This window comes from Heptranchias perlo, chromosome 30, assembly GCF_035084215.1.
Source record: "Heptranchias perlo isolate sHepPer1 chromosome 30, sHepPer1.hap1, whole genome shotgun sequence".
Classification (NCBI taxonomy): Eukaryota; Metazoa; Chordata; class Chondrichthyes; order Hexanchiformes; family Hexanchidae; genus Heptranchias; species Heptranchias perlo.
In genome coordinates this window covers 163,819-190,768 of record NC_090354.1, presented here as the reverse complement: position 1 = coordinate 190,768, position 26,950 = coordinate 163,819, and the positions used below count along the sequence as shown (strand labels likewise).

Genomic DNA, 26,950 nt, shown 5'->3' with positions numbered 1-26,950 from the left:
AGGATAAAAATAGATAAAGAGGAGGTACTTAAAAGATTGGCAGTACTCAAAGTAGAAAAGTCACCCGGTCCAGATGGGATGCATCCTAGGTTACTGAGGGAAGTAAGGGCGGAAATTGTGGAGGCTGTGGCTGAAATCTTCCAATCCTCCTTAGATATGGATATTTGAATCATCGACAGCTACAGGTGAGGTGCCTGAAGATTGGAGGGTAGCAAATGTTGTGCCTTTGTTTAAGAAGGGCGGCAGGGAAAAGCCTGGGAACTACAGACCGGTGAGCCTGACATCTGTAGTGGGTAAGCTGTTAGAGGGTATTCTGAGAGACAGGATCTACAGGCATTTGGAGAGGCAGGGACTGATTAGGAACAGTCCGCATGGTTTTGTGAGTGGAAAATCATGTCTCACGAATTTGATTGAGTTTTTTGAAGGGATAACCAAGAAGATAGATGAGGGCTGTGCAGTAGACGTGGTCTACATGGACTTTAGCAAAGCCTTTGACAAGGTACCGCATGGTAGGTTGTTACATAAGGTTAAATCTCACGGGATCCAAGGTGAGGTAGCCAATTGGATACAAAATTGGATTGACGACAGAAGACAGAGGGTGGTTGTAGAGGGTTGTTTTTCAAACTGGAGGCCTGTGACCAGCGGTGTGCCTCAGGGATCGGTGCTGGGTCCGCTGTTATTTGTTATTTATATTAATGATTTGGATGAGAATTTAGGAGGCATGGTTAGTAAGTTTGCAGATGACACCAAGATTGGTGGCATTGTGGACAGTGAAGAAGGTTATCTAGGATTGCAACGGGATCTTGATAAATTGGGCCAGTGGGCCGATGAATGGCAGATGGAGTTTAATTTAGATAAATGTGAGGTGATGCATTTTGGTAGATCGAATCGGGCCAGGACCTACTCCGTTAATGGTAGGGCGTTGGGGAGAGTTATAGAACAAAGAGATCTAGGAGTACAGGTTCATAGCTCCTTGAAAGTGGAGTCACAGGTGGATAGGGTGGTGAAGAAGGCATTCAGCATGCTTGGTTTCATTGGTCAGAACATTGAATACAGGAGTTGGGATGTCTTATTGAAGTTGTACAAGACATTAGTAAGGCCACACTTGGAATACTGTGTACAGTTCTGGTCACCCTATTATAGAAAGGATATTATTAAACTAGAAAGAGTGCAGAAAAGATTTACTAGGATGCTACCAGGACTTGATGGTTTGACTTATAGGGAGTGGTTAGATAGTCTGAGACTTTTTTCCCTGGAGAGTAGGCGGTTTAGGGGTGATCTTATAGAAGTCTATAAAATAATGAGGGGCATAGATAAGGTAGATAGTCAAAATCTTTTCTCAAAGGTAGGGGAGTCTATAACGAGGGGACATAGATTTAAGGTGAAAGGGGAGAGATACAAAAGGGTCCAGAGGGGCAATTTTTTCACTCAAAGGGTGGTGAGTGTCTGGAACGAGCTGCCAGAGGCAGTAGTAGAGGCGGGTACAATTTTGTCTTTTAAAAAGCATTTGGACAGTTACATGGGTAAGATGGGTATAGAGGGATATGGGCCAAGTGCAGGCAATTGGGACTAGTTTAGTGGTATAAACTGGGCGACATGGACATGTTGGGCCGAAGGGCCTGTTTCCATGTTGTAAACTTCTATGATTCTATGGGGATGGTGCCGGAGGACTGGAGAATTGCAAATATTACACCTCTGTTCAAAAAAGGGGAGAGGGATAAACCCGGCAATGACAGGCCAGTCCAGTCAGCCTAATATCAGTGGTGGGGAAAGTTTAAGAGACAATAATCTGGAACGAAATAAATTGGCACTTGGAAAATCTGACACACAATACAAATAATAAATGGGCTAATAAATGAAAGTCAGCATGGATTTGTTAAAGGAAAATCATGTTTGACTAACTTGATTGAGTTCTTTGATGAAGTAAGAGAGGGTTGATGTATATATGGACTTTCAAAAGGCATTTGAAGAAGTACCACATAATAGACTTGTTAGCAAAATTAAAACTCATGGGATTAAAGGGACAGTGGCAGCGTGGATACAAAATTGGCTACGGGACAGAAAGCAGAGGGGAGTTTTTCAGACTGGAGGGAAGTATATAGTGGTGTTCCCCGGGGTGTCAGTATTAGGACCACTGCTCTTTTTGATATACATTAATGACCTGGACTCGGGTATAGAGGGTATAATTTCAAAGTTTGCAGATGACATGAAACTTGGAAATGTAGTAAACAATGTGAAGGATAGTAACAGACTTCAGGAGGACATAGACAGACTGGTGAAATGGGCAGACACATGGCAGATGAAAATTAACACAGAGATGTGTGAAGTGATACATTTTGGTAGGAAGAATGAGGAGAGGCATTATAAATTAAATGGTACAATTTTAAAGAGGCTGCAGGAACAGAGAGACCTGGGGGGTGCACATACACAAATCTTTGAAGGTGGCCAGACAAGTTGAGAAGGCTGTTAAAAAAGCATATGGGATCCTGGGCTTTATTAATTGAGGCATAGAGTGCAAAAGCAAGGAAGTTATGCTAAACCTTTATAAAACACTGGATAGGCCTCAGCTGGAGTATTGTGTTCAATTCTAGGCAACGCACTTTAGGAAGAATGTCAAGGCATTAGAGAGGGTGCAGGAGAGATTTACTAGAATGATGCCAGGGATGAGGGACTTCAGTTATGTGGAGAGACTGGAGAAGCTGGGGTTGTTCAGCTTAGAACAGACAAGGTTAAGGGGAGATTTGATAGAGGTGTTCAAGATCATGAATGACTCATTCATCTGACGAAGGGGATAATCTCCGAAAGCTTGTGATTTTAAAATAAATTTGTTGGACTATAACCTGGTGTTGTAAGATTCCTTACATTTGTCCACCCCAGTCCATCACCGGCATCTCCACATCATGAATGGTTTTGATGGAGTAAAAAGGAAGAAACTGTTTTCAGTGGCAGAAGGGTCGGCAACCAGAGGACACAGAATGAAGGTGATCGGCAAAAGAACCACAGGCGACATGAGGAAACATTTTTTTATGCAGCGAATTGCAATGATCTGGAATGCGCTGCCTGAAAGGGTGGTAGAATCAGATTCAATAATAACCTCCAAAAGGGAATTAGATAAATACTTGAAGGGAAAAAATTTACAGGGCTATGGGAAAAGAGATGGGGAATGGGACTAATTGGGTAGCTCTTTCAAAGAGCTGGCACAGGCACGATGGGCCAAATGGCCTCCTCCTGTGCTGTACCTACTATAATACTTCAGCCTGGATGACTCAGCTATTTCCTGGACAAACTCACAGCCCAAGGGGAGCCAGTAAAAAACAAAACAGAAGCAATAATAGGTTGCCAACCTTCCAAGAGAATCCTGTCTTGGGGCGTTTTACTACATTAAAGGCTCTTTATAAATGCAAGTTGTTGTTGTGTTGTGATTTTTAAGTTAAGGTTTTTTTTTAAGAGCAAGAAAGTTAGATAAATGAAAAAAAAAGGTACGATGGGAAGAAAGGAAGTGATTGATCTTTATGCAAACTTCAATCAGACTTCCAGGAATATAGGAACAGGAGTAGGCCATTCAGCCCCTCGTGCCTGCTCCGCCATTTGATAAGATCATGGCTGATCTGTGATTTAACTCCATATACCTGCCTTTGGCCCATATCCCTTAATACCTTTGGTTGCCAAAAAGCTATCTATCTCACATTTAAATTTAGCAATTGAGCTAGTATCAATTGCCATTTGCGGAAGAGAGTTCCAAACTTCTACCACCCTTTGTGTGTAGAAATGTTTTCTAATCTCGTTCCTGGAAGGTCTGGCTTTAATTTGTAGACTGTACCCCCGACTCCTAAAATCCCCAACCAGCGGAAATAGTTTCTCTCTATCCACCCTATCTGTTCCCCTTAATATCTTATAAACTTCGATCAGATCACCCCTTAACCTTCTAAACTCAAGAGAATACAACCCCGATTTGTGTAATCTCTCCTTGTAACTTAACCCTTGAAGTCCAGATATCATTCTAGTAAACCTACGCTGCACTCCCTCCAAGGCCAATATGTCCTTCCGAAGGTGCTGGGCCCAGAACTGCTCACAGTACTCCAGGTGCGGTCTAACCAGGGTATTTTCACCAGATTATAGTAACCTGGTGAAAATAATTTTCCATCACTAGCTGTTGCTGTTGTACTGAAACCAAACATCCTCATGGGAAAGGGAGTGGGAGCTGTATGGGAATGCAGTGTGCTGGAGAGAACCTAATTAATGCAGGCAGCTCTATGGGAAGGCAGTGTGAGAAGGCAACACATTGGTACTGAATGCACGTCACTGAGAAATGGAAGAGATCTCACATATAACTGGTGTCCTAGTATCGCAAATATTTCCGTCATTTAGCTTTGCATCAAATGGCTCATGACCACCATCAGGACATGAAGTAAATTTCTGATCAGTGGCATCCCCACTTCATATGAGGAACCTTACTGAATGCAGGATTGCCGAGTGCTACAATGTCTGTTAGTAACCGTGGTAGATGCTAAAAGGTTGCGTTCTCCATAATAATGGATGAAAAGTGGAATTATTGAGTCCCACAGACAGTTTATTTGATATCTTGCAGAAACCTTTTTAAGCAAAGCAATTTAAGTTGCTGCTTCGGTAGAGAAATTTAGAGTTAAATGTACCTTGCCCAAATTCCCGAACAATCCTGTGGTAAGCAGCCCCTCCTGTTCTGTACGTGTCATGTCCCAGTTGATCAGCATCAATGGTAGTTGCTCCCATTTTCTGCAGGAACTGCACTACTGATGACTTTCCACTGCCTGTACATCCAGTCAGTCCAATCACATAAGGAGTTGATGCAATGCTGGGATTATTCTCAAAACATGTCGAGACAAGTTAAGGATGCAGATAAATGTACTAGCTCAAGCATATTTTTTAAAATGAATTTATAATTTTGTAACTCCCATAAAATGGGACTCTTCCACTTTGGTCCAGTATCAGCATCAGGCTCTCCTGTTGGGTATAGTGCAGGTGAGAAGCAGGATAAAGCTCTTACTATTTTGCCCCAACCTCGAAGAAATAACTCCAACTACATCGACATTGCCACTTCCCACACCAGCCACTCTTATGCCTTTCTGAGCATGACTGTCAATTTAGTTCCAATTTGTGCTGAATTATAGGTGGTTTTGTGGGACCATCACAATTTTATTTCAGATACAAATTACAGCCAAATGAAAAGCACCTTTTTATTCCAATCAAGTCTAGATTTGAACTCAGGTCCCAGAGATGAAAGGGACTGTGCAAATCCATTGTGCTGTGATTTGTAAATGAAGTTAAACCAAGTTTGCTGTTGAAACATGGAACAAGGAAGCTCATTCCACAGAACATCTACATTCTGTTCTATTTTAACTCTACCCACTAATTTAATCTCCTGAGGGAAAGTTTCCGCAAAATGTTTTCTGATCTCCAAAGAACAAAACTCTCCACAAATATTCACAGCCCCATTATTCCAATCTGCAGAATAGTACATACATAGACCAAGCTAAATCTGTGCTAATCCCTTTATTTGTTAGGAATGGGACTGAAGGTTATTAGGGACAAATATAGATCAGTGACGTTTGTGGTGTGAGGGTCCTACTGAAACACTTACTTTAGTGAAATCTCCTCCATATCCCAATGACATACTTTCATTATCAAGGTTTTGCCTTCTCACCCTGCCTCCCCACACAGCTGCCTGAATTATCAAGGTTTCTTCCAGCAAACTACATTCCCGACATTCTCCCATTCCCTTTCGCATTGGGGGTCTTTGGTTCCAGTGCAATAACGAGTTACTGCATGCGTGCTTATTTTCTCATCTCTCACCGTGGGTATTTCCCAGAGATGACATTTTCATGCAACGTAGAAATGACTGTTCCATGAAGTATCTGACTGCCTTTGTCTACACTTATTCCTAATAACCTTCAGTACCATTCCTAACCAAGAAATTAATAAAGGATTAGCTGCTTTAGCTGGGATCTGGTCTACGCGTGCATTATTCTGTCGGGAAAAATAATCTCATCTCAATTCTCAGCCTGGCTGTGATCAGCTAACACAGCAGGGAACAATCCTTAAACCTTGCACATTTGCACTGCGTTGTACTTGGGCTTTACTGGAGTTTGGCTGTTAAAATCCTCAGATCTGTTGGTTCACAGATTTAGTCTTGAGAAGTTTCACAAACTCATACTATCTTTAGAAGTTTAATGATTTCATTTTGAATTGTTTAACAATGTTACTTCTGACAAATATTTAAGACAAATGCCTGGTCATAGAATCGTAGAGCACAGAAGGAGGCCATTCGGCCCATCCTGCTTGTGCCGGCTCTCTGAAAGTGTTACCAATTAGTCCCACTCCCCTGTTCTTTCTCCATAGCCTTGCAAATTTTTCCTTTTTAAGTATATATCCAATTCCCTTTTGAAAGTTACTATTGAATCTGCTCCTACCATCCTTTCAAGCAATGCATTCCAGATCATTAGAACTCGCTAAGTAAAAAAAATGTCTCCTCCTCTCCCCCCTGGTTCTTTTGCCAATTATCTTAAATCTGTGTCCTCTTGTTACTGACGACCCTCCTGCCAGTAGAAACAGTTTCTCCCTATCTACTCTATCAAAAACCCCTCATAATCTTGAGCACCTCTATTAAATCTCCCCTTAACCTTCTTTGTTCTAAGGAGAACAATCCCAGCTTCTCCAGTCTCTCCACATAACTGAATTCCCTCATCTCTGGTTCCATTCCGGTGAATCTCCTCTGCACCCTCTCCATGGCCTTGACATCCTCCCTAAAGTGTGGGGCCCAGAATTGAACACAATACTCTAGGTGGGGCCTAACCACAGTGTTTTTTTTAAAGGTTTAGCATAACCTCCTTGCTTTTGTACACTATGCCTCAATTAATAAACCCATGGCTCCTGCATGCTTTATTAACAGCCTTATCTTCTTGTGCCACCTTCAAAGATTTGTGTATGTACACCCCAGGTCTCTGTGCCTGCATCCCATTTAAAATTTCACTATTTAGTTTATATTGCCTCTCCTCATTTTTCCTACCAAAATGCATCATTTAACACTTCTCTGCATTAAATTTCATCTGCCATGTGTCTGCCCATTTCACCAGTCTGTCTATGTCCTCCTGAAGTCTGCTGCTATCCTCCTCACTGTTCACTACATTTCCAAGCTTTGGTCATATCTGAAAGGTAATTCCTTGCTTGTGAAACAGGTTATATAATGTTATAGTTGACGTTTGCTGAAAATTAACAACTATAGGAAAAGTTTCATTATTTAATGCTTAGCCTAGGGACCTACTATTATCAAAAGCAAAATACTGCGGATGCTGGAAATCTGAAATAAAAACAGAAAATGCTGGAGGAGCTCAGCAAGTCAGGCAGCATCTGTGGAGAAAGAAAGAGTTAATATTTCAGGTCGAACACATAGATGCAGCCTGACAGATCGATTATGTTCATTTCTCTTTCCTCCTTTTAACGGGTTTGATGATTTTAAATAGGAAAAAATCTTTCTTTTTTGCCCTCCTATATTATTATTATGGTATTTTTATGCAGAGGCAAGAATACAAAAAGATAAGGCTTCTGTGCCTGAAACTGAGCCTGAGCTGAGAAATAATAAAGAGATGAAAAGGAATTGAGCTGACGTGGAAGGTCCAAGTCAAAATGTGTCATTTTGTATAAATCACTATGAGCAGAAGGCAAGGACAGAGGCTTCACTAAAGCCTCAATAATCCATTATTGGATTGCTTTTCCCCAACAGCAATAAAAAAAGCTAGTGGTTTGAGATATTTGAGAGAGGTTTGATATTTGAGATATTTGAGAGATATTTCACCTGACGAAGGAGGAAGCCTCCGAAAGCTTGTGATTTTCAAATAAAATTGTTGGACTATAACTTGGTGTTGTAAGATTGTTTACATTTGTCAACCCCAGTCCATCACCGGCATCTCCACATCATTTGAGAGAGGGAGCTTTGACCAATTCAGAATTTCCACACTAAGGGAGATTTGACCTGAAGCTACAGAGCTGGGGTTGGTCAGTGATTTTTTTAAAATCTAAAAATTAGCACTCGTATGTAGAACTATGGCTACAATAGATGCCAGGTTCAGCATATAAGAATTGGGCCTTCCTGGACACTATCTCAGAGAGGTACACAGGCATGACATGTCGAAAGGTCGCATTGCTTGAGCAGAGAAATGCAGCTACCACACTCCATAACATATGGATGGAAAGATTCCTGGAAGATATGTTTCAGAAGGTAGTCATCCACAGGTTGAGAGGAATAGGGAAGAAGAGGAATGGGTGTCCATCCACAAGGGAGGTAGAAACAGAGGCATCAGTAAAAGGATCCTTGAGTCTTGGTTTGCCTAGTAGGTATACTGTGCTTGACACCATGGGGCCCGTTTTTAGCAGGCCTGCGGGTTCTCGCGTGGGTAACGCGCCCGGTGAAATTAGTGGGTTTCCCGCGCGATTGTAGCAGGCAAACCACTAATTGGATTCACTTACCTGCTCCTCCGGGTTCCCCGTTGCTGATCTGCGCGTCGGGCGGGCTGCACATGCGCAGTAAGATCTGTCAGCTGGAGGCGCTCTATTTAAAGGGGCAGTCCTCCACTGACAGATGCTGCAACCAATAGCAAAGATGACTGCATGGAGCAGCCCAGGGGGAAGGCTGCTCCCAGTTTAATGATGCCTCACCCCAGGTATCAATACATGGGGTGAGGAGGAGGGGGAGGACAGAGATCTTCCACCCGGCGGGCAGGAGGAAGCGGCCCGCCTCCGCCACCAGGAAGGCCTGGCTCGAGGTGGCAGAGGGGGTCACCTGCGCCACCAACATATCGCCCACCTGCATACAGTGCAGGAGGCGGTCCAATGACCTCAGTAGGTCAGCCACAGTGAGAACACGTAATCTTTCCCCTACACTCCGTCTGCCACATCACTGCCCCCACCCCACATCTCCTTCGGCACTGCCAACACTACTCTGTCACATCACCCCTCATACCCACTCAAACCCCATCCTCATCTTACCTGCACCTACTCACCTCGCGAGTACTCACCCCGCCACTACCACGCAACCCAATCCTCATACAATCTCATGGCTCTATCCCATACTCACCCTCTCGTGCATCTCTCTCACGGCCAGCCTCACTCAACCTGCCACCACCTGCGCTGCAGCCACAGGGCGTGCATCACATATGTGCAGTAGGCAGCGTAAGGTAAACGTGTCGTGAGCATGAAGGGGATGCACAAGGGTGTTTGAGGGTTTGTCATGGTTGTTACTTACATTGAATTTCAGAACAACTCACATCACACATTATATTGGCACCACTACTGCCATGTCTTCGCCAATCCTGTCCGGTTTGTGCAATAATGCCCGCTCCTGGATATCACTATGAGGACCCACCACTGATGCCACCCATTGTGTCACTGCAGAGTGGGTGTAGGTGTATTTGCAGGGCTCTTCTGCACAGACGACTGAGAGACATCGGCGATGTCCCCGGTTGCACCCTGGAAGGCTGCGGAGGAGAAGTTCGGGAGGGCAGTGGTGACTTTGACAGCGACAGGTAGGAAGATGGTGCATGGGCCAGCCAGGAGCAGCTCGGCATGAAAGAGGCTGCAGATGTCCACGGCTACATGTCGAGTGACTCTGAGCCTCCGTGTGCACTGCTGCTCAGAGAGGTCCAGGAGGCTGAGCCTCGGTCTGTGGACCCTGTGGCGAGGGTAGTGCCCTCTGCAATGCATCTCTCTCTGCGGTAGCCCTCCTTCCTGCTGTACAGGTGGATGTGTCACAGCACTCCATTGTGGAGCTCCACGTGTCAGAGGTGGACGGCGTGGATGGCGAGGCTGGTGATGCTGTTCGCTCTCTGAGGAGGTCATGACTGCAGCTACGGCGGCCCCCATCCGCAAGATGTACATCTGAGGGGGTCCGCAAGGTAGGTACATGTCTCCGGACCCCGGGGTAAGTGTGCAGGTTGGTGACTTTGACCGTCAGGAGGAGGGTGGTGGAGGCCAAACTTTGTCCCAAGTGACAGAGTGGCCTCCTGCAATGGGTGAGGGTCTCCCCGCACCCCCCCAACTGTCAAATGGACCTTTGCAGCTGCCACAGGCTGACGGCTGCAACACGTCCATTCGACCTGGGAGTGTTTCCCCCAGTGTGGGAAACAGTCCCATGTTGTTCCAAAATCCCACATAGTCCCTTAATCAGGTCAGTTAATGACCTGAAATACCTAACTAAATATTGTCAAGTGGCATCCCGCTGGCTTTAATTGCCTGCGGGATTCCCACCAGCGGGGGCTGCGCGTGCACGCCGGCGCGTCAGCGGGGAACCCGGAAGTGGGCGGGATCGAGGCGGGATCCGGTCCCGCTCCTGGATTTCGCGATTTTCGGGGCCCCCCCGCTGAGAACGCACCCGATAGCGGGTGGTAAAATCGAGCCCCATAAGTCAAGCAAAAAAGGCAGCATGGAGCAAAACAGTCACAAGAAACACTGCAGCAAAATGGAGCAAAAACAGGAATGTTAACTTGGAGAACAGGCAAGTGGTAGTTGCGGGGGAATTAAATAATTAAGAGGATAGATAGCTCTTTTTTAGCCATGAGTAAGAATCCCAAATAGTGTATTACCAACTAGGTGCCAGGGTGAGGGATATAGCGAGCAGAAGGAAAAGCTTTTGCAAAGGGAGAATGATCAGTCAAAAGTTATGTTTTCCACTAGAACCAAAAGCATAGAGGTCTTGCAAACTGAGCTAAAGAACAAAATGCCAAGGGTAGTAATCTTCGGACTACTCCTAGGGCCCGATTTTACCAGGCCTGCGGGTTTCCGGCGGGTTGGGTTTCGGGAGCGTGGTCAACACGCTCGGTGAAATTAGTGGGTTGCCCGCGCGATCTTAGCAGGCAATCCACTAATGGGATCCAATTACCTGCTCCTCCGGGCTCCGCGCTGCTGGTCTGCGCGTCGGGCGGGCTGCGTATGCGCAGTACGATCTGTCAGCTGGAGGCTCTCTAGTTAAAGGGGCAGTCCTCCACTGACAGATGCTGCAACCAATAGAACAAATTACAGCATGGAGCAGCCCAGGGGGAAGGCTGCTCCCAGTTTAATGATGCCTCACCCCAGTTATCACCAGATGGAGTGAGGAGGAGGGGGAGGACAGAGATCTTCCACCCGGCGGGTGGGAGGAAGTGGCCTGCCTCTGCCACCAAGAAGGCCTGGCTCGAGGTGGCAGAGGAGGTCACCTGCATCACCAACATATCGCCCACCTGCATACAGTGCAAGAGGCGCTCCAATGACCGCAGTAGGTCAGCCACAGTGAGAACACGTAGTCTTTCCCCTACACTCCGTCTGCCACAACACTGCCCCCACCCCACATCTCCTTCGGCACTGCCAACACCACTCTGTCACATCACCCCTCATACCCACTCAAACCCCATCCTCATCTTACCTGCACCTACTCACCTCGCGAGTACTCACCCCGCCACTACCACGCAACCCAATCCTCATACAATCTCATGGCTCTATCCCATACGCACCCTCTCGTGCATCTCCCTCACGGCCAGCCTCACTCAACCTGCCACCACCTGCGCTGCAGCCACAGGGCATGCATCACATATGTGCAGTAGGCAGCGTAAGGCAAACGTGTCGTGAGCATGAAGGGGATGCACAAGGGTGTTTGAGGGTTTGTCATGGGTGTTACCTATATTGAATTTCAGAACAACTCACATCACACATTATATTGGCACCACCACTGCCATGTCTCCGCGAATCCTGTCTGTTTTGTGCAATAATGCCCGCTCCTGGGTATCACTATGAGGACCCACCACTGATGCCACCCATTGTGTCACTGCAGAGTAGGTGCAGGTGTATTTGCAGGGCTCTTCCGCGCAGACGACTGAGAGACATCGGCGGTGTACGCGGCTGCACCCTGGAAGGATGCGGAGGAGAAGTTGTGGAGGGCAGTGGTGACTTTGGCAGCGACAGGTAAGCAGATGGTGCTGGGGCCAGCCAGGAGCAGCTCGGCATGAAAGAGGCTGCAGATGTCCATGACTACATGTCGAGTGAATCTGCGCCTCCGTGTGCACTGCTGCTCGGAGAGGTCCGGGGAGCTGCGCCTCGGTCTGTGGACCCTGTGGCAAGGGTAGTGCCCTCTGCGACGCGTCTCTCTCTGCGGTAGCCCTCCCTCCTGCTGTACAGGTGGATGTGTCACAGCACTCTGTTGTGGAGCTCCATGTGTCAGAGGTGGACGGCGTGGATGGTGAGGCTGGTGATGCTGTTCGCCCTCCGAAGGGGTCATGACTGCAGCTACGACGGCCCCCATCCGCAATATGTATATCTGAGGGGGTCCGCAAGGTAGGCACATGTCTCCGGACCCCGGGGTGAGTGTGCAGGTTGGTGACTTTGACCGTCAGGAGGGGGGTGGTGGAGGCCACACTTTGTCCCAAGTGACAGAGCGGCCTCCTGCAATGGGTGAGGGTCTCCCCCCCACCCACCTGTCAAATGGACCTTTGCAGCTGCCACAGGCTGACGGCTGCAACACGTCCAGTACAACTAGGACCGTTTCCCCCAGTGTGTGAAACAGTCCCATGTTTCTCCAAAATCACACACAGTCCCTTAATCAGGTCAGTTAATGACCTGAACAAGCGAAATAAATACTGTCAAGTGGCATCCCGCTGGCTTTAATTGCCTGCGGGATTCCCACCAGGGGGGGCTACGCACGCACCCCCGCACGTCATCGGGGAACCCGGAAGTGGGCGGGATCGTGGCGCAATCCGGTCACGTGCCTGGATATCGGGATTTTCGGGGCCCCCCTGCTGGAAACGCACAGGAAACCCGCCGGTAAAATCGAGCCCCTAGTGTCACATGCTGAGCTACTTCGGGCAAGATTAGAGGCATCAAATTGTATACTAAGAAATAGTGAAGAGCTAGACTTAGATTTCTGGGACACTGAGTCAAATTGTGAGAAAGGCAGAAACTGTACAGAAGGTTTTAATCTGAACCAAATAATACCAATGTTCTTGTGGACCAGATTAATTGGTTAATGGGAGAGGATTTAAACTTGTAAAGTTGGAAGGAGAGAGGGGCATCCTTCCCCTGGCAAAAAAAAAGCCTAAAAGCTGATAAGTGCTGAGGCTGACAACATGTTAGCTAACAAGGGAGGCAATAACACAAAGCAGGTAACATTGGAGAGATTAGGAGGGAAGGATAGTGAGATTTATCTTGAGGGGACAGAGGAGGGACAAACACAATCACAGATTGCACAAAGAGGCATAAACTTAAACTTGAAAGAGGGAGGGTGAAAACACAGTTTAGATTTAACAAATTTACACAGAAGGTGGTGAATGTGGAGCGCATTAAGGAGGCAGTGCAGGCTGATTGTATCAGCAAATTCATGAGAGTTGGATAAGTACCTGGAGAAAGAATTGATAAGACGTGTATGACATGTACCATGACATATGATATTTCCTGGACAATGGGACCAATCAGTTGGACAGTCAACAGTCTTTTCCGGCCCTGTACTTTTCTATGAACAGTATAAGAGTGTGAAAAAGAAGAAAAGTAGTGAAGAAGCAAAGGTTTCTATTAGCAACAAGGAAAATGGGCTAAAATGTATGTTTACCAAATCAAGAAGAATTTGGAATAAAATTGAGGAACTAGAAACAAAAAAGCAAAATATGGCATCATTGCTTTAACTGAGGGCGTGATAGGAATTAAACATTCCAGGTTATAATGTTTTTAGAAGAGGCAAGGAAAGCAAAAAGGGAAAGGGGTATAGCATTACAACAACAACTTGCATTTATATAGCACCTTTAACATAGGAAAAGCCCCAAGGCGTATCAGAGGAGCAATGACAAAAATTGATACCGAGCCAAAGAAGGAGGTATTACGATGAGTGGCTAAAAGCTTGGTTAAAGAGGTAAATTTAAAGGAGGGTGTTACAGAGCTTAGGGGAGCTACAGGCAGGAGCGGACCTGGGAGAGCACAAAATGACTCGGAGCACTACTAAAGGCCCAGGCTCGAAGGCCTACCTACACTCGGAGTGGAGCTACAGGCGGGAGCGGACCTGGGAGAGAGCGCAGGACTCGGAGCATTACTAAAGGCCCAGGCTCTGGGCCTACCTACAGGCTTCATCCCAGCAGAGAGGCAATCGGTGAAAAAACCAGGAGTGACGTCACAGGACAGCACTGTAGGTGATTGATCAGTATTGCAGCTTTTTTTTCTCTGAGTTAGAGAATTGGGTAAAATTGAATTAAAAGCTAGAAGCGTAAAACTACTGGTAGCTCATTAAAATTAAAAACTTAAACTACTTAACTAGAGTAACAAAACCAAAAATAACTGTATTTAAGGCTTAATTTGTTTTTGCTTGGTTTAAGTTAATCTACTAAATTGAGGCATGGCAGGGCAGCTCAGACCCGTGGAATGCACGACCTGTGCCATGTGGGAACTCCAGGACGCTTCCCGTGTTCTGAACAACCACACGTGCAGGAAGTGTCGTCAGCTGGTGGAGCTCGAGCTCCGGGTTTCGGACCTTGAGCAGCAGCTGGCCATGGATGTCACTGAGCAGCTGCAGGACATTCTGAAGGGGGAGGGTGAACAGCCAGAGGTCGTGGTACATATCGGTACCAACGGCATAAGTAAAAAGAGGGATGAGGTCCTGCAAGCAGAATATAAGGAGTTAGGAAATATGTTAAAAAGCAGGACCTCAAGGATAGTAATTTCAGGATTACTCCCAGTGCCACATGCTAGTGAGGCTGAGAGTTTCGTGGATAGCACGTTTCAGGAGGTGGTCACCCCGCAGATTAAGAGAGTGCAGGAAGAGAGGGACTGGGTGACTGCCAGACAGACAAGGAGGACCAGGCAAGTAGTGCAGGAGTTTCCTGAGGGCATCTCACTCTCCAACCAGTATTCAGTTCTGGGTACTGGTGGGGGAGAGGATTCCTCTGGGGAGTGCAGACAGAGCCAAGACCAGAGCACCATGGGTGGTCAACTGTACGGGGAGGGGAAGGAGAAAGGTTGAGAAAGCAATTGTGATAAGCGATTCTATAGTTATGGGAGCAGACAGGCGTTTCTGCGGTCGCAAATGTGATTCCAGGATGTTATGTTGCCTCCCTGGTGCCAGGGTCATGGATGTCACTGAGCAGCTGCAGGACATTCTGAAGGGGGAGGGTGAACAGCCAAAGGTTATGGTCCATATCGGTACCAACAGCATAAGTGAAAAGAGGGATGAGGTCCTGCAAACAGAATATAAGGAGATAGGAAATAAGTTAAAAAGCAGGACCTCAAGGGTAGTAATCTCAGGATTACTCCCAGTGCCACGTGCTAGTGAGTATAGGAATAGGAGAATAGACCAGATGAATGCATGGCCGAAGGTTTGGTGCAGGAGGAGGGATTTAGATTCCTGAGGAATTGGGACCGATTCTGGGGAAGGTGGGACCTGTACAAGCCAGACGGGTTGCACCTCAACAGAACCAGGACTAATATCCTTGCAGGGGGGTTTGCTACTGCTGTTGGGGAGGGTTTAAACTAGAGTGGCAGGGGGATGGGAACCTGAGCGGGGAGTCAGAAGAGAGTAAAGTTGAAAGCAGCGAGAGGGGAGGACCCAAGGGATATTTACAATACAAATAGTTGTTCAAGAACAAGTGAAAGGGAAAAGCGTAGAGCAGCAGAAAGAAAGTGTACTTTAGGCACTACAGATAAAGTGAAAACTAGAAGGTGTAAAGCGATTAACCCAGCATCAAAGCTGAAGGGTAGGCTAGGGTGTGTGGCCCAACTAAGAGTTCTATATACAAATGCACGGAGTATAAGGAATAAATTAAATGAACGACAGGCACAAATTCAAATTGAAGGGTATGACATGATAGCTATTATTGAGAAATGGCTGCAGGATGGTCAGGATTGGGAACTAAATATAACAGGTGATAAGATCTACAGGAGAGATAGGGAAAGTGGAAGAGGAGTAGCCTTAGTGATTAGAGATGAAATCACTTCAATGATAAAGGAGGATGTAACGAGAGGTAAGCAGCCAACAGAGACCTTATGGGTTGAATTGAAAAACAGGAAAGGATCTAAGACTATAGTGGGAATTGTGTATAGGACCCCTGGCAGCAGCTCTGAAGTGCTAGATTGTATAAATGCAGAGACGAGACAAGTGTGTAACAACGGCATAGTTGTCTTAATGGGGGACTTTAACCTTCACATAGATTGGGAATAGCAGACCAGCAACTGTCAGAAAGGTAGTGAATTTCTTGAGTGTGTCTGGGATAGTTTTCTAAAGCAGTATGTCCTAGAGGCAACAAGGGGGCAAGCCATACTAGATTTAGTATTTAGTAATGAGTAATGAACCAGATTTAGTTAACAACTTAACTGTGCGTGAACATCTATCCAATAGCGATCATAACATGATCGAGTTCAAGGTTGTGTTTGAAAGGGAGAAAAGTGAATCAACTGCTAAGATTCTAGACTTGGGTAAGGCCGACTTCAATGGGATGAGACAGAGACTGTCCACAGTAAACTGGGCAAATCTGTTAATGGGTAAAACAACTGATGATCGGTGGGAAAAGTTTAAAGAAACATTTAACGTGATACAGAATCGGTTTATACCCCTGAGGGGCAAGAACTTTACTTGCCAAAAAAACAGCCATGGACAACTAAAGAGGTAAGGGACAGTATAAGACATAAGGAAAGGGCATACAAAAAGGCAAAAAATGGCACAGATCCTGGTGAATGGGAAAGATACAAAGATCAACAAAGGGTCACAAAACAGATAGTAAGAGCTACAAAAAGAGAGTATGAAAAGAAACTTGCAAGGGATATCAAAACCAATATGAAGAACTTTTATAGTTATATTAGGAAAAAGAGGGTGATCAGGAGCAGTGTTGGCCCCTTAAAAACTGAAAGTAGGGATATTGTCATTGACAATGGGGAAATGGCGGACATGTTGAATAATTACTTTGCATCAGTATTTACAGTAGAAAGAGGATAGCATGCCGGAAATCCCAAGAAAACTAATATTGAATCTGGGACAGGGTCTCAATAAAATTAACATAAGTAAAACAACAGTAATGAAGAAAATAATAGCACTAAAGAGTGACAAATCCCCAGGACCAGATGGTTTCCATCCCAGGGTTTTAAAGGAAGTAGGTGAGCACATTGCAGATGCCCTAACTATAATCTTTCAAAGTTCTCTGGATTCAGGAACCATCCCTCTAGATTGGAAAATTGCACATGTCACTCTGCTTTTTAAGAAAGGGGAGAGAGGGAAACCAGGGAATTATAGACTAGTTAGCCTAACATCTGTTGTGGGGAAAATGCTGGAATCTATAATTAAGGATAGAGTGACTGAACACCTCGAAAATTTTCAGTTAATCAGAGAGAGCCAGCATGGATTTGTGAAAGGTAGGTCGTGCCTGACAAACCTGACTGAATTTTTTGAAGAGGTGACTAAAGTAGTGGACAGGGGAATGTCAATGGATATTTATATGGACTTCCAGAAGGCATTATAAAGTCCCACATAAGAGACCGTTAGCTAAGATAGAAGCCCATGGAATCGAGGGAAAAGTACGGACTTGGTTAGGAAGTTGGCTGAGCGAAAGGCGGCAGAGAGTAGGGATAATGGGTAGGTACTCACATTGGCAGGATGTGACTAGTGGAGTCCCGCAGGGATCTGTCTTGGGGCCTCAATTATTCACAATATTTATTAACAACTTAGATGAAGGCATAGAAAGTCTCATATCTAAGTTTGCCGATGACACAAAGATTGGTGGCATTGTAAGCAGTGTAGATGAAAACAGAAAATTACAAAGGGATATTGATAGATTAGGTGAATGGGCAAAACTGTGGCAAATGGAATTCAATGTGGACAAATGTGAGGTCATCCACTTTGGACCAAAAAAGGATAGAACAGGGTACTTTCTAAATGGTAAAAAGTTAAAGACAGTGGATGTCCAAAGGGACTTAGGGGTGCAGGTACATAGATCATTGAAGTGTCATGAACAGGTGCAGAAAATAATCAAGGCGGCTCATGGAATGTTGGCCTTTATATCTAGAGGACTAGAGTACAAGGGGGCAGAAGTTATGCTGCAGCTGTACAAAACCCTGGTTAGACCGCACCTGGAGTACTGTGAGCAGTTCTGGGCACCGCACCTTCGGAAGGACATATTGGCCTTGGAGGGAGTGCAGCATAGGTTTACTAGAATGATACCCGGACTTCAAGGGTTAAGTTACGAGGAGAGATTACACAAATTGGGGTTGTATTCTCTCGAGTTTAGAAGGTTAAGGGGTGATCTGATCGAAGTTTATAAGATATTAAGGGGAACAGATAGGGTGGATAGAGAGAAACTATTTCCGCTGGTTGGGGATTTTAGAAGGGGGCACAGTCTAAAAATTAGAGCCAGACCTTTCAGGAGTGAGATTAGAAAATACTTCTGCACACAATGGGTGGTAGAAGTTTGGAACTCTCTTCCACAAACAGCAATTGATACTAGCTCAATTGCTAATTTTAAATCTGAGATCGATAGCTTTTTGGCAACCAAAGGTATTAAGGGATATGGGCCAAAGGCAGGTATATGGTGTTAGATCACAGATCAGCCATGATCTTATCACATGGCGGAGCGGGCGCGAGGGGCTGAATAGCCTACTCCTGTTCCTACGTTCCTATGATGGGGCAAAGGGAGTGGGGGATGCACAAAAGGCCAGAGTTGGAGGAACACGGAGTACTTGGAGGGTTGGAGGAGGTTACAGAGATAGGGAGGAGCGAGGCCATGGAGGGATTTTAACACGAGGATGAGAATTTTAAAATCAAGACGTTGGTGGACTGGGAGCCAAAGTAGGTCAGTGAGCACAGGGGTGCCGGGGGAGCGGAATTTGGTGCGAGTTACGATAGGGGCAGCTCAAACTTGATGAGCTCAAGTTTATAGAGGGTGGAAGATGGGGGGACGGGCAGGAGAGCATTGAAATAGTTGAGTCTGGAGGGAACAAAGGCATGAATGCGGGTTTCAGCAGCAGTTAAGTTGAGGCAGGGGCGGAGATGGGGGACGTTATGTAAGTGAAGTAAATGGTCTTTGTGATGAAGAGGTTCGGAAGCTTAACTTAGGATGCCAAGATTGCGAACACTCTGGTTCAGCCCGAGAGTGTGGCCAAGGAGGGGCATAGAATCGGTGACTGGGGAACGGAGTTTGTGGTGGGGACCAAAGACGACAGCTTTTGTCTTCGCAATGTTTAATTGGAGGAAATTACAGCTCATCCAGGATTGGGTGTCGGGCAAGCGGTGTGACACATCAGAGACAGTGGAGGGGTCGAAAGAGGTGGTGGTGAGGATGAGCTGGGTGTTGTCAGCGTAGATGTGGAACCCGACATCTTGTCTTCAGGCCATGTTGCTGAGGGGCAGTATGTAGTTGAGAAGTAGGAGGGGGCCAAGGAAGATCCTTTGGGACTCCAGAGGTAGTAGTATGGGGGCAGGAAGAGAAGCCATTGCAGGAGATTCTCTGGGTACAACTGGATAGATAAGAGTGGAACCAGGTGAGGGCAGTCCCACCCAGCTGGACAAAGGAGGAGAGGCATTGTTGGAGGATGGTGTGGTCAACCGTGTCAAAGGCTGCAGACAGGTCAAGAAGGATGAAGAGAGATAGTTCACCATGGACACAGTGACACAGGATGTTATTTGTGACTTTAATAAGGGCCGTTTCAGTGCTGTGGCAAGGTTGGAAACGTCACTGGAGCGGTTCAAACGTGGAGTTGCGGGAAAGGTGGTAATGAATTTGGGAGCCGACAATGCATTTAAGGACTTGAGAGGAAAGGGGGGTTGGAGTTGGGGCGGTAGTTTACAAAGAGAGGGGTCAAGGGTTTTTTTTTTAAAAAGGAGGGGCTGATGACAACAGATTTGAAAAGGAGGGGGACGGTACCTGAAGAGATGGAACCATTTACAATATCAGCTAGCATGGAGACCAGGAAGGAAGAAGTTTCAGCTTTAGAAAGAAAAGCTACTGTAAGTAATAATATACAGATAGTCTCTATGGGTTGAACTAAGGAATAATGAAGGTTGTAGAAATATCAGAAATAAATTAGCTTTAATGTTAAAATAGAGATGACAAAAACAAAGTTGACTGTTTGGAAAAGAGCAAACTGGAGAAAAATTAATGAGGACTTAAGCTTGCGTAAATTGAAAGGAAAAGTTAACTGGTAAAACTGTGCAGCAACAGTGGGAAATATTTAAGTGTGAGAATAGTACAGCACAATCTAGGGACAAAAAGAGGCTATGTCTAGGGTTAGGGTTTCTTAGATGAAAGCTAGATTGAGTTAAAATAAAGGTCAAAAAGGCATATGACAAAACTAAAGCTAGTGATACACAAGAGCATAAGAAATACCATAGTCTACACAGAAACAAAAGAAGATATAAGGAGAGCCAACTAGGAGTATGAAAAAAAATTAGGTCAACAAAAAGGAAAATAGCCACAGTTTGTATGAACACATTAAGAGAATCATTTAGGAGGGCCCAGTCAAAAATGTACCTGGTATGATCCAGTAAATCTGTGCTGCACTTCCTCCAATACTATTATATGCCTCCTATAGTGAAAAGTCCAAACCTGCACATAATATCCCATTCTTATGGCAGGTAAGAAAATGACAGAATTGCTCAACAAATACTTTTCTTCAGTGTTTAGAGAGAGTGAAAGAAGCTTTTTAAGGTTTGCAGATGAGGAAGTGAAAGGGCAACCAACGTATGCAATAAGAAAATAGTTCTAAAGGGGATGAGGGTGCCACAAACTGGTGTGTCCCAGAACAGATGGCTTGCTCTCCAGAATACTGAAGGAGGTTAGTGAGGAAGTAGTGCAGGGGCTAACCATAATTTTTCAAAATTCATTAGTGATGGAGTTGTGCCAAAAGTGGCAAATCTCACACCTCTGCTCAAAAAGGGGCTGAGACACAAAGTAGGCAACTGGGGCCATAAATATAAGATAGTCACTAATAAATCCAATAGGGAATTCAGGAGAAACTTCCACAAGGAATAGTTGAGGCAACTAGCATAGATACATTTATGGGGAAGCTAGATAAACACATGAGGGAGAAAGGAATAGAAGGATATGCTGATAGGGTGAGATGAATTAGGGAGGGAGGAGGCTCGAGTGAAGCATAAACACCAGCATAGACCAGTTGGGTTGAATGGCCTATTTCTGTGCTAAACATTATGTAATTCTATGTAATCCATTGGTCAGCCTTACAACTGTAGTAGGAAAATTACTGGAGACCATAATGATAGATAAAATACATGAATACTTAGAAGGGCAAGGATTGATCAGAGATAGTCAACATGGATTTGTGGAGGGAAAGTCATGTTTGACTAATCTGATAGAATTTTGAGAAAATTGGAAGACAGGGAGATGTGGCAGATGTAGATTTATATGGACTTCAAGAAAGTAGTTGATAAAGCATCACATAAACAATTGGTTGAGAAAATTAGGGACCACGGTATAAATAGGAAAGCAGCATGGAGATCGCTAAATGACTGAAAGCAAAAGATTGCAGTCAGTGGACGTTTCTCAAACCAGCAGCGGCTGGTGCAGTGCTCCAGAGACTGGCATTAGGAACACTTTATCTATAAGTGATCTGGACTTAGATATCGAAGTTTGCTGATATCAAATTTGGGGGAGTAGCAGACTGCCAGAAAGAACGCAACAGACTATAGGAGGACCCAAACAGAGTTAGGAGGATGGACAGTTGAGTGGCAGATGCAATTTCATGCTGAAAAAAGAAGATAATACATTTGGGGAAATGAAAAAAGAACAGAAAAATACCTTAAATGTTAATTTCTCAATGCAGTAGAGGAGCAAAAAATCTAGGTATGAAACTAAACAAAATCTTAAAAGTGAATGAACAAGTTTAAAGAAGAGTCATTAAGGTAGCAAATGAGATTTTGGGATTTATATACAAAAATGGAGGTCATGATGATTTTGTACAAAATGATGGTTAGGCCATGTCTGGAATATTGTTTTACATTTTGGACTCCTCACTATAGGACAGATATAACAGCCCTGGAGAATGTGCAACACAGATTAATCTGGATATCAGAGACTAGGGTCTGACTTGCAAGGAAAGGTTAGATCAACCAGGGCTGTTATCTCTCAAACAGAGAAAATTTGGAGGAGAGATTTGATAGATGTATTCAAATGATAAGAGAAATAGACAAACTAAACATAGATTATTTCCACTGCTGAGTAAATCGAAGGCATGAGGTCATGCTCTCAAGATAAGCACAAAATACACAAAGCAGGCGATTAGAGGAAACTTTCATAGAGTTATTGGAATATGGAATGCTTTGCCAATAAGTGTGATCAATGTTACATCATTTTCAGCGTTCAAAAAGGTTTTGGACAATTACTTAAAGGAGAATTCAAGATGATACGAGGAGAAAGCAGAAAAATAGGAATGTGTAAAATCAGCCCCCAATCCCCCTAAATTCAGCACAGGCAAGAAATGTGAAATGGCTTCCTCCTTTGCTAAAACATTCTGTGTTTCTATGCAGCAGTGGAGTAGAATATTAAACGGGGATAAACTTACATGAAGCCTACTGGTTTTGATGCTTCTGCTCCATTTCCACCTCCTCTGATGAAGCAGCTTTTTTGTGTGTCTATTTGTGGAACTCAAAATAGTGTGTAGGCAGCCCTAGTCTGCAGCACACCTCTCAGCATCTCACCTGGATCATCCCTTCATTCAGGGAGCACTGTTACCATGAAGGCAAGGTTATAATACAGGTTCAGTTACATTACTGGACTGTGCTCTGATAACTTTCAGCCCATCATTGGCACATCTTCAAAGAGTTCTCAGAATCATCCTTGTTGTTATTCTCTTGAACCCTGTCCAATGAACTAATGTCCTTTTGGGTGACCAAAATCTTACACAATATACTAAATGTATCTTCAGCAATTCTCTATACAAGTTTGGATAACTTTTAAGGCTTATAATCAAATGCCCCCAAGGTACATCCCAATACTTCAATGGCATTGCTGAGAGCAGCTTCATACTGATCAGAAACTTTCAGTGAATGGTTAATCATCATACCCAAATCCATTTGCAATCCCATCTTTGCTAACATACATCTCTTCATCATCTATGCAATAGAATCATAGAAGATAACCATTAGACCCATCTCTGCCAGCTCTTTGCTAGAGCAATTCAAAACTAAACTGCTCACTCTCTCCTCATAGCCATGTATCTTCCTCTGCTTGAACTAATTATCCATGTTTCCCTTAGAAGATGCAATCGCTTTTGCCTCAACCCTGAGACAAACCATTCCATGTTCCAACAATCCTCTGGATAAAGATATTTCTCCTAACCCATCTCTTCATTCCATTAGTGACTATTTTAAGTTCATGACCCATTGTCACCAACTCCCCAACCACAGGAAATAGATTTCCCTATTTACTCATCAAAACCCTTCATGATTTTAAAAACCTTATTAAATCTCCTCTTAGCCTTCTCTGCTCCAGTGGGAAGAGTCTCCTTATCTCAAATCTCTCCCCATAACAATAGACAATACATATAGCGCCTTTCACGACCTTAGGATGTCCCAAAGCACTTTCCAGCCAACTAAGTACTTTTGAAGTGTGGGCACTCTTGTCACGTAGGAAGCGCAGCAGCCGGTTTGAGCACAGCAAGGTCCCACAAACACCAATGTAATAATGACCAGATAATCTGTTTTTTTCTTAAAAGTGACGTTGGTTGAGGGATAAATATTGGCCAGGACACCGGGGAGAACTCCCCTGACCTCCTTCAAATAGTGCCATGGAATCTTTTGTCCACCTGAGAGGGCAGACGGGGCCTCGATTTGATGTCTCATCTGAAAGACGGCCTCTCTGACAGTGCAGTTCTCCCTCAGTACCGCGCTGAAGTGTCAGCCTAGATTATGTGGTCAAGTCTCTGGAGTGGGATGTGAACCCACAACCTTCTGACTCAGAGGTGCACTGAGCCATGGCTGACAACCATCCTGGTGAATCTACACTGTACACTATGACTTTAACGTCCTTTCTATAATGTGACAACCAAAACTTCACACAGTACTCTAAATGTACCCTAACCCATGTATCAACAGCAAATTTCGACATAGTGTTACCTATACCCAAGTCCAAATCACCTACATATACAGCGCGAACAAAGCTGGACCCAGCATTGTGCCTGGGGTCACCACTTTCAACCCTTCTCCAATCCGAGCAACACCGATTTACCCATTTGTTTCCTGGCCACCAACCAACCTTCTGAAAATCCATTAATGTACATCTACTGTATGCCCTTTATCCAATCGATTACTTCAAGAAATCTCAATTAAATTTGTCAAACAAGACATCTAGAACTAGGGGGCATAATCTTAGAATAAGGGGCTGCTCTTTCAAAACTGAGATGAGGAGAAACTTCTTCACTCAGAGGGTAGTAGGTCTGTGGAATTTGCTGCCCCAGGAAGCTGTGGAAGCTACATCATTAAATAAATTTAAAACAGAAATAGACAGTTTCCTAGAAGTAAAGGGAATTAGGGGTTACGGGGAGCGGGCAGGAAATTGGACATGAATTTAGATTTGAGGTTAGGATCAGATCAGCCATGATCTTATTGAATGGCGGAGCAGGCTCGAGGGGCCGATTGGCTTACTCCTGCTCCTATTTCTTATGTTCTTAACAAATCCATGCTGGCTGTCTTTGATTAACATATGCATTTCTAAATGCTCAATAATTTTATCTCGGATCATGAACTAACAGTTTGCCCAGAACTGACATTAGACTAACTGGTCTATAGATACCAAGTTTATCCTTCTCTCTCTTCTTAAGCATTGATTGCTTTCCAGTTCCACAGCATAATTTGCATATTTCAGGATTGAAGAATTGTGGTCAGATCCTCTTATCTCCTCTCTGACTCCTTTCATAAGCCTGGGCGTGCAGCCATCAGCACCCAGTGACTTATTCACCTTGAGTTCTGATTTAAAAAAAATTAGAAACAAGGCTTTTCTACAGTTATTTGTAAGAAATGCTCCATATCTTCCTCTGGTTTTAATCTATTTCCCCATAGAACACTTATTTGATATATTCTTATAAAGTGAAAGGGGGTATATTTATTTTGTACTCTATCCATCTCATATTTGAAGATTTCCCACAGCTGATCAGTCAACTATTTGCTCATGTTTTTGCCTAGTTAATTTGGGCCAGAACGTAAGAAATAGGAGAAGGAGTAGGCCATACGGCCCTTCGAGCCTGCTCTGCCATTCAATAAGATCATGGCTGATCTTCGACCTCAACTCTACCTTACTGCCCGATTCCCATATCTCTTGATTTCCTTAGAGTCCAAAAATTTATCGATCTCAGTCTTGAATATACTCAATAACTCAGCATCCACAGTCCTCTGGGGTAGAGATTTTTAATGCTTCACAACCCTCTGAGTGAAGAAATTTCTCATCTCAGTCCTAAATGACCGACCCCTTATCCTGAGACAATGACCCCTAGTTCTCCAGTCAGGTGAAACAGCCTATCAGCATCTACCCCGTCTAGCCCTCTCAGAATCTTATATGTTTCAATGAGATCACCTCTTATTCTTCTAAACTCCAGAGAGTATAGGCCCATTCTATCCAATCTCCCCTCACAGGACAACCCTCTCATCCCAGGAATCAATCTAGTGAACCTTCATTGCACCACCTCTAAGGCAAGTATATCCTTCCTTAGATAAGGAGACCAAAACTGTACAGAGTACTCCAGGTGAGGTCTCACCAAAGCCCTGTACAACTGCAGCCAGACTTCCTTACTCTTATACTCCAACCCCCTGGCAATAAAGGCCAACATACTATTTGCCTTCCTAATTGCTTACTGTACCTGCATGTTAACTTTGTGTTTCGTGTACAAGGACACACAAATCCCTCTGAACACCAACATTTAATAGTTTCTCACCATTTAAAAAATATTATGTTTTTCTATTAACCTTACATTTCCCCACATTATACTCCATCTGCCACCTTCTTGCCCACTCACTTAACCTGTCTATATCCCTTTGCAGACTCTTTGTGCCCTCCTCACTGCTTACTTTCCCACCTAGCTTTGTATCGTCAGCAAACTTGGATACATTACATTGGTCCCTTCATCTAAGTCATTAATATAGATTGTAAATAGCTGAGGCCCAAGCACTGATCCTTGCGGAATCCCACTAGTTACAGCCTGCCAACCTGAAAATGACCTGTTTATTCCTACTCTCTGTTTTCTGTCCATTAACCAATCCTCTATCCATGCTAATATATTACCCCCAACCCCATGAGCCCTTATCTTGAGTAACAACCTTTTGTGTGGCACCTTATCGAATGCCTTTTGAAAATCCAAATATACTACATCCACTGGTTCTCCTTTATCTACCCTGCCAGTTACACCCTCAAAAAACTCTAATAAATTTGTCAAACACGATTTCCCATTCATAAAACCATATTGACTCTGCCTAATCATATGATGATTTTCTAAGTGCGCCCTTACCATGTCCTTAATAATGGAGCCCAGCATTTTCCCGACGACTGATGTCAGGCTAACTGGCCTGTAGTTCCCTGTTTTCTCTCTCCCTCCTTTGAATAGCAGGGTTACATTTACTACCTTCCAATCCACTGGGACCATTCTAGAATCTAGGGAATTTTGGAAGATCACAACCAATGCATCCACTATCTCCGCAACCACCTCTTTTAGAACTCTAGGATGTAGGCTATCAGGTTCATGGGATTTGTCAGCTTTTAGTCCCATTAATTTCTCTAGTACTTTTTCTTTACTAATATTAAATTACTTTAAGTTCTTCACTTTCATTAGACCCTTGGTTCCCCACTATTTCTGGTATGTTTTTTGTGTCTTCTACTGTGAAGACAGATACAAAATATTTGTTTAATTTCTACCATTTCCTTATTCCCCATTATAACTGGTCCACAGCCAGGTCTCTTTCTACCTCACTTAAGTGTTCAGCACTTTTTTCTTTGAC

General features: G+C 44.4%; 1 protein-coding gene across 2 annotated transcripts in view; it reads right to left on the bottom strand.

The window, feature by feature from the left end:
• Nucleotides 1-26,950, bottom strand: part of coasy (CoA synthase) — a 121,451-nt gene that overhangs the window by 12,647 nt on the left and 81,854 nt on the right. For both annotated transcript variants that reach the window (XM_067969284.1, XM_067969285.1), the window contains exon 4: nucleotides 4,653-4,842. In XM_067969284.1, coding sequence (XP_067825385.1) covers nucleotides 4,653-4,842 — 190 coding nt within the window. The remainder of the gene's footprint in view (nucleotides 1-4,652; nucleotides 4,843-26,950) is intronic.